This window comes from Strix uralensis, chromosome 5, assembly GCF_047716275.1.
Source record: "Strix uralensis isolate ZFMK-TIS-50842 chromosome 5, bStrUra1, whole genome shotgun sequence".
Taxonomy (NCBI): Eukaryota; Metazoa; Chordata; class Aves; order Strigiformes; family Strigidae; genus Strix; species Strix uralensis.
This window is the reverse complement of record NC_133976.1, coordinates 34,093,154-34,107,742: the sequence shown is the minus strand read 5'-3', so window position 1 is coordinate 34,107,742 and position 14,589 is coordinate 34,093,154. Positions and strand designations below refer to the sequence as shown.

Sequence of the window (14,589 nt, the reverse complement as noted above, 5' to 3'; positions counted from 1 at the left end):
CAAATTCTAGTGAAAGGTATTTCTTTAGCTCTATTTTAGGAAGCTGATGCTATCTATTTCTTGATTGTCATTGAAGAACAAGGCGTTAGTACTTTGAAAATCAAGCAAATGTTGTTATTCCTGATTCTTTTTTTAATGATGAATAATATGTACTGAACCAAAGTAGAGGTCTTTCAGTTTGTTGTGTGGTTTGTCTTTTTCTGTATTGTGTATGAGAATTCTAGGAATATAAGCAACCTAGTGTGAGGAAAAAGGCTCCAAGCATTAAGAATATGTAGTTACTCCAATTTATTGGAGTAACTAAAAAAAATTGTGATTCAGGGATTCCTGTAACTTTTTGGGGAGTGAGGCTGCAGAAATGTTCATGGAGAAAAACCATGTGTTATTTCTGTCCTTCTAAAGAAGAGATTTGTCTCCTTCAATGCTAGTCTTGCCTGGTTGTTCATATCTTTCCTTCAAGGAGGAACAGAATATATCTAGCAATACTTGTGATCACGAGAGTTTCTCTAGCAAGTGAACCTTGACAGAGGATATGAAGAGGCATAGCATTCAGTACATCTTTTAAGTTTGAAATTAGACCGCGATAGTTACTTCTAAAATTGTCTAATCTTTTCCTCGCTTTGTACGGGTTTCTTCTAAACTAACTTGCTGATGAAAAATTAATTGGAAACCCTGGTACAAGCCTTACTCAAGTCAGGATAGGGCATCTGCTGCACTTCCTCTGTCCATAAATCCTGTCTCCTTAGTACAGGGAAGCTCATCTGAGTTTGCCATAATGTTTTTGATAAATAGGATAGCTATTACTCATCCACTTGTTGATTTCTGGTGTTTATAAACAAAATTAATTTGATTTATTCTGGTATTGAATTTGTCTTGGCTGGTCCATAAGTTCAGGTTGTCTTTAAACTCCCACTTTATATGTAGATGCTGTTTCCCATTTTGCCAGTACTCTGAAATCTCAGGCACCTTCTCTGACCTAGTAAAGATAATGTGCATGTGAGATTGCTTCAGCCAGTCCTCTTCAGTGCATCAAACTCGGTCAGTCTGAGCACATCTAATATACATAGGTACTCGTGAACAAGATCCTTTTCAAAGCCAGTCCCCAAATTCTCCCCTCATTATTGTTAGTGCCGATAGTTTTTGCAATTATTATAGCTATATTTTGTGACTGACTTTTAGACAATTACTTAACAAACCTTTAGGTGCTTGCTGTTGTCCTTCTGTTGTTGTGTTCTGGCTGTATTTTGCCCTAACTTTAAAGAGGACAGATTACTGACCTGTCAATTCCTCTCAAGTTCAGGGTGACAGAGTTGGGATATCTGAATTCTTGAATCAGTGCTGTAGTCACTAAGTCATTAGAATAAAAGGATTAGGAGACATATCCTTTGGCAGCTACTTTTTAAGAGGAAATCCAGCTCCCAGAAAGCAGTGGAGGTTTGTTCTGATGGGGGCTGAAGTGTCTAGTTAGGACCTTAAGTTCTGGAGAGTAGTGAGAATTCAGGTATGTGTCTCAGTTAAGTATTTTTATGTGGGCTATTGCTAAGGTGACTCCCTGATCAATGCATGGTTTTTATGTATCAGGTATCAGAAGCCTCTGGTGGCTGGACTATACAGACTAATTGAAAGTATTACAGTACTTAGTTTGGAGGAATCTGAATAGGTTCTATATTTCCTTTAGAACCTGATTCTACATAATGATTATTAACAAAGCTGTCAAGGAGGTCACTGAAGGCTTTTGATGTGTCCTTGCTTATGAAGCAAACTCCATATTTATATAAATATAATGCTATATAAATGAAAAAGTCAATAGGGACTTGAATTAAGGACTCAGGCCTAGTCTTTGGCTCTGTTGGTGTCAGAGGTTTGTGTGTAAAAATATATATTTTGTTTAATTACCTTGCTTTCTTAAGCTGTAGTGCTTATCTCCTTCTAGCCTGTGTTTGGATTATACTGCACTCTATATACTACTGCTATCTCTTAACTAATTTTTAACAATGAATCCATATATGATAGAACTCTGATAATGTACAAGATGTCTAATTAGGTGTTCCTATTACAGCCTTTTATGTTTCATATGTTTGTTTTAATTCTCGCATTGGTTCTCTTTGAAGAAAGATCATAAATATAAGTTTGCTTTGTCTATTTTGGGCAGCCTTTTGCTCATTTCTCTTTTTAAATTGAGAAACTGTGTTCAACAGTAAATATTTCTTTACTTTACAGAAAAAGAGTTGAAGAGCAGCACTTTACTACATCCAACCTTCAGCAGTTTAAATGAAGAGAGCAATGTTTTACAGAAGTCTCTCAGTTTAGAGTATGCTTTAAATAACCTATCTGTAGAGGATGGTGGCAATCCACATTCCAGGAAAAAACGTTTTCTTTCCTATCCAAGATATGTAGAAGTGATGGTTACAGCTGACACCAAAATGGTTCGTCACCATGGGCAGAATTTACAGCACTACATACTAACACTGATGTCAATAGTAAGTAAACTGAAGTTCATAAGTATTACTAATTAGTAATTAGTAATTTGTTTTCTCTTCATCAACTTCCCTGTCTTCTGGTATGACTGAATTCTGTATTAAAAGAAACAGATCCTATAAACATAAAAACCCCCCATAGGCCCAAAACTTAAGGTTATGGATCTTTTTAGTTTAATGCAGTAAGGTGTGTAGATGAAATGCTGTGACCTATTTCCTGATTTGCTGTTGCATTAAAAGAATTCTTAAGCTTCAGTGAGTTAAACATATGGATTAATTACAGCAGACAGAGGTTAAAAGGCATTGTGAAAAAATGCTTGGTTATGGTAATCCTAGTTTTTCAAGTAATTTCAAATTAACATGGGTCAGACTTTGAGTTGGCATCATTTAGTTGAGCTCTTTCTGAGGTGAATTCTTTCTTGAACCAAAAGTCACTTCTTATATTGATTTAGGATCTAGTACAATAACCTCCGTAAAATCAAAATGTTTACCATGACATCTGTGGAACCATTTTTTAGGAAAAGGTGGGATAAAATATTCTCCATAGTAATTATTTCTAGAGATCTGTCCTTCCATCTATTCAAGAAGCTTAATTTATATGAAACTGTTAAGATCTTCAAGGTCTTTTGCAACCTAGACGATTCTGTGATTGATTCTGTGATTGATTCTGTGATTGATTCTGTGATTGATTCTGTGATTGATTCTGTGATTGATTCTGTGATTGATTCTGTGATTGATTCTGTGATTGATTCTGTGATTGATTCTGTGATTGATTCTGTGAACTTCGGGCTTGCAAATTAAGACACCTATGTATAGGTATCTGTGAAGATATCTGCTTTAAATAGATCTATTCACTTGACCATCTACTTTTGGATGAACAGAATAGCTCTCTAGTTTCCACAGGGATCATTTGATTTGCTTCATAGAAGTGTCCAGTGCTATTCAAGGTGCCATAGGACATTTGACTTGGCCTCAGCTGCTGCTTCACAAAGGTGTGCAAGTTTCCTGCAGATCATGTGTTGTATCTGCCAGTTCTGTATAGGTGTCTGATAACCTCTAGCATCTGAAGTGACACTAGGTAATGTGTAGTTAGGCAACTGAATTGAGTTCTGCTCACTCTAATGTCTGGATCTCTCGCTGATGGCAGCAGAGGTGCTGTTACCTATTACACAGCTGTAGGCACCTAAATTTAGAAGATGAAATCTTCTTTAATTGGTTTATAAGAGAAATAATGAAGTTTTAAGGGACATGAGCATACTTTGATAGTCTTCTGATTTTTTTTCTATTGACAGTGGTGTGAAGTTCTGAAAGTTCAAGTATTACCAAAACATAATCAGTATTGAAAGGTAGATTTTTTTCTTTAACTTACAGTACAGACTGAATTTGGATTTTTTTTTTTTAGAAACAACTGATCCCAAAGATGCCATTTTTTATAAAGTTTCTTTTTTAATACAGAGTTGTACTTCAGTTTGCACTTCACACCAAAATGATGTGGTAAAAACATTTTAAAATGGAAACTGTTTTTTACAAAACTTTACAATAAGATGAAATAGAACATTTATTGTATGGTTTTTTTGAGGTGCTGTTCTGATTATAGCTAATATAATTCCTGATGTTCTTTAAGAACACTGTTCCTGCATCTGTAGATGTTGTATATTAACCACCATTCCTTACAGTGCAATGTGTTTTTTTACTTACATAATTGAACTTCTACTCGGTAAATAGGATATGCATTGTATAATTGCTGCTAAAGAGAGTCTATATGAACTGTTTTTAAGATCTAGCAATTAACATTTACATGTATGAGTGAAAGAAAACCGGTTCTTTGCTAAAAATCTTATGACTTCCTTCTTGCGCTTATCTATACTGTAAAACTAGGACTTGGAGCAGTTATTGCTGGCTTTGAGGTAATGGCATACAATAAAACACTACATCTTTAATATGAATTTAATATCTTTGAATACCACAGTAGACTAGAAAATAAGATGGCATCTTCTGGCAGCTCTTATTCCACATGTACATCTGCTACTTCTGAAGGTAATCTTGAAACAAAACTATAAGACATTATTTCTAGAAGTGTTTAGCTTTTATAAATGCAGGGGGGTTTTTTAAGTATTAGATCTTAATTCTGAAATATCTTCTTCACAGTCCAGTTAATGTTCTCCCCACCCCCCCAGGAATACATATCCCAGCTCATATCCCTTCTCATTGAAGCATTTCAGCAATGTTGTAGATTCACAGAATAATATAAGTTATGAGGGACCTTTGGAAGTTATCAGTCTAACCCTCTACTCGCATCTGTATTGCTTTGTCAAGCAAATCAAATAATGCGTATGAAGATACAGTCTTCAGTTTCTTCTTTTCTCTTCTTTCTCCTTCCACTTAATAGTTATTTTTTCAGTAAGCTCATAATAATTGTGAAGAATAGAAAAACAAATGACTACCACTCTTTGCTATATAATCTTCCCTTTATGGGAAGAAATTAAACTATTAAACTTTATCCTTTCAGGCATTATACAGATAGCTTTGACTATTAACTTTAGATGGTACTTGTGTCTGGTCAAGCAACTTCTCCTGTTATGGGATATTTCAGGTTGCTGGCATTTTAAATGAATCAAGCATTATACTCCTATAATGATTCTGAAACTTTAAAATCCAAGCCAAAACTGAATATCCTTAAAAGAAACCTAAAAAGTTTAAGCATATAAATCCCATTAAATTTTAATGAAACTTAGACATCTAGTTCCCAGAAGAACCTTTGAAATTCTGGCCCATTTTTCTTCTTTCTTCTTCAGCATCAACAAAGACACAAAGTAAGCTTGCTGCTATAGGATACTGTTTTATGGGTGGAAAATAAGAGCTGAAATATACTGCTAAATATTTTTAGGGTTTTAAGTGTCTTGTCACTCATCCAATTGAACCTGAAAAGGCTTAACTCTCAGCATGCAAGTAATCCCATTGAACTGGAACTGGAATGCATTTTCTCATTTCTTTAAAACTGCGTAAATCTTGGCAAGATGAGTATTCACTGTATTTACACTATGTCTTGGAAAATCTTACTAGTTCTAATTGAAATATGTATTTAAAAATGCAAGGAATACCTTTGCTGTAGGACTTTATAAAAACTTTTGTATTGAAATGCAAGAGTGGCATTATTTAATGTGAAATCATAAATAAAATAATAAAGAAATCTGTGATTGCTTAACTCATAATGTTCTTCCTTGTTCCTCCAAGCATTGCATCAGCAGAGGAGGCAGCAGGTACTGCCTTAACAGATTTATTAGCTGGAGGACTCTTAGACGCATTATGTTGTGACAGTTTGAAGTATCTAAAGTGAAGACTTGATCTTAGCAACTGAAATAATTCATTAACACACTAGAGTTTACTGTAAAAGCACCAAAACCTCATCAAATCTGGTTCCATGATACATTTTGAGGTACTGTCCTCATTTTCTGAATCAGGTACCTGATTACTGACATCTTTTAAAGAAATGTACTCCTATATAATTGGTTTGGTAATAAACGTCTTGGTCTATTCTTAGTCTGTTTACAGCAAATACTTTGTAATCTTGCCTTTCTGAAAAGAAAACGTGACATGTAAAACCACCTGTGGTAGGGCTATGTTGGCCAGCTCAGACCCTGAACTTGGCTGACTGCCTAGTCATGTGAGTGCTAGAGTTGGAACATGGGAGGGGACCAGCCATGTGTTCAAGGAGAGGATTGAGGCAGCATCAATTCAGGTCATTTAACTTGTAGTGAGACTGTGGGCTCATAAAATGGCACTATATAATGGTAAAATAGTACCACTATAACATGGTATTAAAAGCTGGTGTTTTTAATTGCTATCAAGACAGGTTCCTAACTTGGACTGCATGTAAATGGCTTTGACTATCCACTATTTTGTTCACTGTGTAGTCTTTCAGATCTGTGCAAATCAAGCTGCCATTGAAGTACCTTGAAATAGTTACTGATATTTTAGTAATATTTTGTGACTACTGTAATTTACTGAGATGTAAAATGTAAGGCAGTGAGTAACAGGTCTTAACAGCAAAAATTTTTTCTAGTTGTAGTCTTGTTTATACATTTTACATTATACATTATACATTTATACATTCTGACAGCTAATCTTCAGCATTGATCATGAAATATTTTCTGTGTGGAAAGATCTCATGCTGCCCCTGTCATTTAAAAACAGCCAAATTATTTTGTCCTAATATATATGGGATGAATATTTTTATACTTACTTTGCAGTTCATACTGTACAACCGTTAACAGTTCATCTTTCCATAACACTCTGGGAAAACATAGATGCATACTAGCATTTAGGAATTTTTGACATTACTGATTCTGCCATATAGTCATCACTTAAAAACAGGAGGTAGACTTGAATAAATTTGTAGGTTAATCATTTCATTTGTATAACTAGCATCTGAAAGGTAATAAATATATTGCTCCTTGCATCTACTACTTAGACTACTAAGCTTGTATTTTACCCTTTTTTCACTCAGATCAGTGTAGTACTAGTAATGCTGCAGGACTGTTCAGTGCTTTTTATCTCTCATTCATTGAAATCTAGAGAGCCAGCACAAAGGCATTTGTTTCTTGCTTAAGTTCTATACCTTTTGTGTTTCTTCTCTATATCCAAAACCACAATAATCTTGTGCACTTTGACGTGGTTAAAATGAAACTGGGATTATACATCAACAACATAGCTGGAAACAATTATTTTTCAAAGTATCATTCATACAAAATTCTCTGAGCTAGGCTTGTTGCTTATCTTGACATATGGATATAAAAAAACCCACTTTTTTAAAATTGTGACTGTCCTTGTATTCCAGCTCCAGGGTGCCTGTATATTAAATTTCATAATGTCTCATACCTCACTACATCTTGAGGTTCACCAGCTAATGCAAATGTATTAGAGCCAGCGGTGTGCCCAGGTGGCCAAGAAGGCCAACAGCATCCTGGCTTGTATCAGAAATAGTGTGGTCAGCAGGACTAAGGAAGCGATTGTCCCCCTGTACTCAGCACTGGTGAGGCTGCAGCTCAAATACTGTGTTCAGTTTTGGGGCCCTCACAAGAAAGACATTGAGCTGCTGGAGAGTGTCCAAAGAGCAACAAAGCTGGTGAAGTGTCTAGAGCACATGTCTTATGAGAAGTGGCTGAGGGAACTGGGGTTGTTTAGTCTGGAGAAAATGAGGCTTAGGGGAGACCTTATCACTCTCTACAACTACCTGAAAGGAGGTTGTAGCGAGATGGATGTTGGCTTTTTCTCCCAAGTAACAAGAGATAGGATGAGAGGAAACGGCTTCAAGTTGTGCCAAAGGAGGTTTAAATTGGATATTAGGAACAGTTTCTTCACTGAAAGGGTTATCAAGCATTGAAACAGGCTGCCCAGGCAAGTGGTTGAGTCACCATCCCTGGAGGAATTTAAAAGATGAATAAGTGTGGTGCTTAGGGACATGGTTTAGTGGTGTACTTGGCAGTGTTAGGTTAATGGTTGGACTTGATCTTAAGAGTCTTTTCCAACCTAAATGATTCTGTGATTCCATGAAATTTTGCAGTATGTAGGCAGGTACATACTTGCCCATCTTTACATTTAACTGTTGTTAGTGCTATTTACTACTATGGTTACATAGGTGGTGTTGGTTGTTAAGTAGATATTTAATGATTAGACTAGTACTTGTCTCTATGACTTTATCCTCAGTAGTACAGGGTTCAAGGTCTGTCCCTATGGTGAAGCCTTAGTACTGCTTAATTATGATAAAGGCCTTGCTCTAAGCTAGCTGGGTATTGTCTTGTGTATAAGAATGGAACATTTTGCCAAGCAACACTCATACGTCTGTCTCTAATGGCTAGAGAAGCCTAGCTATGGTTGTGCCTTGTGAAATTATCTTTTCATGTAATTTCTTTCAGATACTGAAAGGAAGGCTGCTTTGACATCTGAGCTGTATATGATGGCACTTGATGTGATCTGATTATAGCCTTGGTGCATATTTTCATCAAAAGGCTGTGGATGATGACTAAGTCACCATTTACTGAGTTATTACAATATTAAAGAGATATCTTTGCAACCATATCAGTCCCAAGTCAGAGATAAGACGAGCACAGGCATTCCTGGCAGGGTAACTCAGCCTTTAAAAGAGATGTATTCCTTCTTTTTGCCTCCACTGGAGCACAACAGGGAGTCATCTGGAACAAACCTCTACTTGGTTAACTCAGGGGATGGTAGATTGAAGAGGACATGTATGAGGGGACAGGAGATGACATAAAACTCATAGGGGGAAAAAAATATTAACTCTGAGGTGAGTAGGTATACTTGTGCAAGTTTACATGAGAGGTCTCTGCTGGCATTAGATTTCACTGGTGAAAGTACAGGTTTGTACAGAAATATGGAGGGAACAGAATAGGAGTTACACCAGCAGAAATAACAACACAGCTCTTTCTCATTCTCTCAGTGAAGCAATAAATGCTGTGATGACTTCTTTATCTCATGACTTCAGACAACTCTGGGATCTTACAAAATGTATGACAGAATCGGGATATGACAGTAGAAGAGGTGAAGGAGAAATCTCCCAGATCCTGGATATCTTGCACCCTTTCAGCACTACAGTTGTAAATAAGAGATTGCTGAAGCCTGCAAAAGACATGTGAGCGAAGAAGTGCTATCATGTTTCTTTCAAGCAATATGAATGTTTGTATTGTCCTGTTACCATGGTTGTGTGTAAGACGAGAGGAAAGAAAAAGAGGTCTTGTGATACAACATTTAGGAAAAAAGAGCTGAAGAAGTCCAATTTGATTCGGATATATTGTTTAATTATCTTCCAGACTCTAGATGTACTTGCTTGTTTACTAGCCCCTTTTCTAAATAGGGCATTTTACCACAATTCACAGTCCCAATTTAATGGACAGTTACAATAAGGATATCAAGAGAAACTAAACTTTGTTGTGACCAAATTGCTTCCGGTCACCTGGGTGCCATAGCTGTGGTCATGACAAGATCTGACTTAATCTTTGAAAATTTCATGAAAATGAAAGCTGTGATCCTTCCACTGAAGGGTAACTAGCTTCGTTTATATATTTATTTATTTTCCTTTCTCTGTTGCTGTGTGGTCTGAACTGTTCTGTGTTGTGGATGCTGGTTTTAAGAGTCTGAAAAATCTCTTTAAACTAATTTCCTTTTGTCTTGGCCATTACCTCCTCCTTCTGTGAAGCCTGGATTTAGATCACTGTAAAGCAAGTAGATCTGGAAATTGTAAAGAAATGCTGTATTCTATCAAATTCCTATCCCATTTCATCATCCTTTTCCATGAATGCTTCCAATAAGAGAGCATTGAAAGAGGTATCCTTGGAATATAGGAGCAGGGAGTAGTTATGCCTTAATTTTTTTCACTAAAAATAAGAATCTTGTGTTCCAGATCTTTAATACTTCCCTGCATTGATCTATCACTTCAAGTCTCAGTTGATGATTTTAGCCTGTGCAGTTCCTTAGGCAAATCTTCAAGTTTCGTTTATGGTTTTCAACTCTCAGAATTTTTCTCTTCACACATGTGTTCAGCCAGCCTGCAGAATATGCCTTACTTCACTGGTATGGGCATCTCATTATAAGCACAGAGTCTTGCTCTTTGATCTTTCAAAGGAGTGGTAATAACTAAATGTTTGGAGGTCATGAAAGTGCCCATGAGCCAAAGGATACATACTTTGACTCAAACACTGATGTTACTTTTACATCTACATGAATTTACCTGTCTCCAGTATGAGAGAAAGTATGCTTCAGATTCTGGCAAGAACTGCTGGCCTCTGGCATCAGTGATATTATTTCAGGCCTCAACTCTTCTCCAGACAGAGATAGCCGGTAGATAATTCAGATGGTGCATGGATATGGTGTTGAAGGTCCTGCAACAGGTTCTCTTCAGGTGTGCAATGAGCTATTCTTCTCTCTTCTTATACTTAGTCTAATGTATTTGCTCTGAGGTATGAATAACTTGTATTGGGTTTTGAAGAAATACTTTTGCTCACATTTTAAATGGACACTGTGTCAATGGACAGGAGGGATGACACCTCACTCTGGGTTTTGTGTTGGTTTCTTTGCCTCCTCTATGTTTTCAGATTTTGTTAGGAGATAACCTCAACAGACAGCACTTGCACAACAGTAACAGATTTTTTTTTTCCAAGGGACTATTAATATACATGAGAGAACATCAATCAACTACAGTAATCACCATGAACAAGAAACACTGTTTTAATCCCAAGAAAGATCCAGCTTGACCTCCTTGCCCAGATCATTCTAATCACCCAGAATCAGAAATGAGTTTTCCTCTCATGTACTATGGTACAGAAGGCCTTTAAGAAACTGAAGGATAATGTTGCAATGAAGGTTGATAGTTGCAGTTTAGGCACTTGTGGCATTGTTTGGTGTTAGCTGAACCTAGTTAACACACCACCACACCCTGCCCCCCATCCAGTTCTCAATCCCTTTGCCTGTTCTACTTTATATATATATCCTTGTAAAACTGGAAAAATCTTGTATTTGTTTTTGTCTGTGTCCAGTGTCACTACCTCAGATGACCTGCATGCTTTTTACTTGACAGCTAGTGAAATGCAGCTGTTCCCTGCATTTATGAGACATTAGTTAGACTGATTTACAAGTTAATAGAAAGATATTTCTGACTAATTTAGTGGCCTTCTCTGATGGAGTGACTGCATGAGTAGACAAGGGAAGAGCTATGGATGTCATCTACCTGGACTTTTGTAGGGCCTTTGATACAGTCCCCCACACCATTCTGGCTGCTAAATTGGAGAGATATGGGTTTGATGGGTGGACTGTTAGATCCTGGACTGCATCAAGAGAAGCATGGCCAGCAGGTTGAGGGAGGTGATTCTGCCCTTCTGCTCTGCTCTCATGAGACCCCACCTGGAGTACTGTGTCCAGCTCTGGGGCCCTCAACATAAGAAGGACATAGACCTGCTCGAGCAGGTCCAGAGGAGGCCACAAAGATGATCAGGGAGCTGGAGCACCTCCCTCATGAGGACAGGCTGAGAGAGTTGGGGTTGTTCAGCCTGGAGAAGAGAGGGCTCCAGGGAGACCTTATAGTGGCCTTCCTGTACTTAAAGGGGGCCTACAGGAAAGGTGTGGAGGGACTCTTTGTCAGGGAGTTAGAGGATGAGGGGTAATGGCTTTAAAGTGAAATAGGGTAGACTTACAGTAGATATGAGGAAGAATTCTTTACTGTGAGGGTGGTGAGACACTGGAACAGGTTGCCCAGAGAGGTTATGGATGCCCTGTCCCTGGCAGTGTTCAAGGCCAGGTTGGATGGGGCTTTGAGCAACCTGATGTAGTGGAAGGTGTCCCTACCCATGGCAGCGGAGTTGGAACTAGATGGTCTTTAAGGGTCCCTTCTAACCCAAATCATTCTAGGATTCTGTTTACCTTATTTCTATAGCAGTGCCTGTTTCAGCATTATAATCTAGACATGAAACAGTCTGGCTTTGTTACCTGTTTCATAAAAGATCTTTCTGTTAACACTATATGCATGTAATCTTCTTGTATAGATTTATGCTGTAACAAATTCCATTGTAAGGGCTCATATCAGCTTGAGTGGTGGGAGAGTCAATCCTCAAGTCACAGAATTGTCTAGGTTGGAAAAGACCTTGAAGATCATCCAGTCCAACCATTAACCTAACACTGACAGTTCCCAACTACACCATATCCCTCAGCACTATGTCAACCTGACTCTTAAACACCTCCAGGGATGGGGACTCCACCACCTCCCTGGGCAGCCCTTTCCAATGCCTAACAACCTGTTCTGTAAAGAAATGCTTCCTAATATCCAGTCTAAACCTCCCCGGTGCAATTTGAGGCCATTCCCTCTTGTCCTATCACTTGTTACTTGGTTAAAGAGACTCATCCCCAGCTCTCTGCAACCTCCTTTCAGGTAGTTGTAGAGGGCAACGAGGTCTCCCCTCAGCCTCCTCTTCTCCAGACTAAACAACCCCAGTTCCCTCAGCCGCTCCTCGTACGACATGTGCTCCAGACCCTTCACCAGCTTCGTTGCCCTTCTCTGGACACGCTCGAGTAATTCAATGTCCTTTTTGTAGTGAGGGGCCCAAAACTGAACACAGTAATCGAGGTGCTGCCTCACCAGTGCCGAGTACAGGGGTAAGATCACTTCCCTGTCCCTGCTGGCTACGCTGTATCTGATGCAAGCCAGGATGCCATTGGCCTTCTTGGCCACCTGGGCACACTGCTGGCTCCTGTTCAGCTGGCTGTCAATCAACACCCCCAGGTCCCTCTCTGACTGGCAGCTCTCCAGCCACTCCTCCCCAAACCTGTAGCGCTGCTGGGGGTGGTTGTGGCCGAGGTGCAGAACCTGGCATTTGGCCTTATTGAACCTCATGCAGTTGGCCTTAGCCCATCGCTCCAGCCTGTCCAGATCTCTCTGCAGAGCCTCCCTACCCTCGAGCAGATCAACCCTCCCACCCAACTTGGTGTCATCTGCAAACTTACTGAGGGTGCACTCGATCCCCTCGTCTAGATCATCAATAAAGATGTTAAACAAGAGTGGCCCCAAAACCGAGCCCTGGGGGACACCACTCGTGACCGGCCACCAACTGGATTTAACTCCATTCACCACAACTCTTTGGGCCTGGCCATCCAGCCAGTTTTTTACCCAGCAAAGCGTGTGCCCATCCAAGCCTCGAGCAGCCAGTTTTGCCAGGAGAATGCTGTGGGAAACGGTGTCAAAGGCCTTACTAAAGTCAAGGTAAACACATCCATAGCCTTTCCCTCATCCAATAAGCAGGTTGCCCTGTTGTCGTAGGAGGAGATCAGGTCTGTCAAGCAGGACCTGCCTTTCATAAACCCATGCTGACTGGACCTCTATCTGGTTGTCCTGCATGTGTTGTATGATGGTACTCAGGATGAGCTGCTCCATCAGCTTCCCGGGCACAGAAGTCAAGCTGACAGGCCTGTAATTTTCCGGATCGTCCTTCCGACCCTTCTTATAGATGGGTGTCACCTTGGCCGATTTCCAATCTGTCAGGACCTCCCTGGTCAGCCAGGACTGCTGGTAAATGATGGAAAGCGTCTTGGCGAGCACCCCAGCCAGCTCCTTCAGCACCCTCGGGTGTATCCCATCCGGTCCCATAGACTTGTGTATGTCTATGTGATGCAGTAGGTCACTGACTATCTCCTCCTGGATTGTGGGGGGGTCGTTCTCCCAGTCTCTGTCTTCTGGCTGAGGAGGCTGGATTCCCTCAGTACAACTAGTCTTATTAAAGACTGAGGCAAAGAAAGCATTAAGCACCTCACCCTTTTCCTCGTTACTCGTTACCATGTTTCCTCCTGCGTCTAGCAGGGGATGGAGGCTCTCCCTGGTCTTTCTTTTGCTGTTGACATACATATAGAAACATTTCTTGTTGTCCTTGATTGCTGAAGCCAGATTAATTTCCAGCTGGGCTTCAGACCTCCTGATTTCCACCCTGCATAGCCTCACAGCATCTTTGTAATCATTGTGAGTGACTAGCCCCTTCTTCCAAAGTCTGTAAACTCTCCTTTTCTCCCTGAGTTGCAGCCAAAGCTCCCTGTTTAGCCAGGGTGGTCTTCTCTGTCGCTGGCTTCTCTTACAGCACCTGGGGACCGCCTGCTCCTGAGCCATTAACACTTCCTTCTTAAAGAGTGCCCAGCCTTCCTGGACGCCTGTACCCTTCAGGACCATCTCCCAAGGGATCCTGTCAAGCAGGTGCCCAAACAAGACAAAGTTAGCCCTTTGGAAGTCCAGGATGTCAGTTCTGCTTAGCCCTCCCCTGGCCTCTCTAAGAATAGAGAACTCTACTATTTCATGATCGCTGTGCCCTAGTCAGCCTCCGACTGCCACATCATCCACCAGTCCTTCTCTGTTCACAAAGAGGAGGTCCAGCAGGGCACCTTCTCTGGTCGGTTCACTCACCAGTTGTGTCAGAAAGTTATCTTCCACATGTTCCAGGAATGTCTGGGACTGGTCCCGCTCTGCTGTGTTGTATTTCCAGCAGATGTCTGGGAAGTTAAAGTCTCCCACAAGAACAAGGGCAAGCGATTGTGAGATTTCTCCTAAGTTTCTATAGGATATTTCATC

At 39.9% G+C, this 14,589-nt stretch overlaps 1 protein-coding gene across 1 annotated transcript in view; it reads left to right on the top strand.

Moving 5' to 3' along the window:
- Window positions 1-14,589, top strand: part of ADAMTS20 (ADAM metallopeptidase with thrombospondin type 1 motif 20) — a 102,412-nt gene that overhangs the window by 15,320 nt on the left and 72,503 nt on the right. Inside the window, exon 4 of the mRNA XM_074870396.1 lies at window positions 2,221-2,480. Coding sequence (XP_074726497.1) covers window positions 2,221-2,480 — 260 coding nt within the window. The remainder of the gene's footprint in view (window positions 1-2,220; window positions 2,481-14,589) is intronic.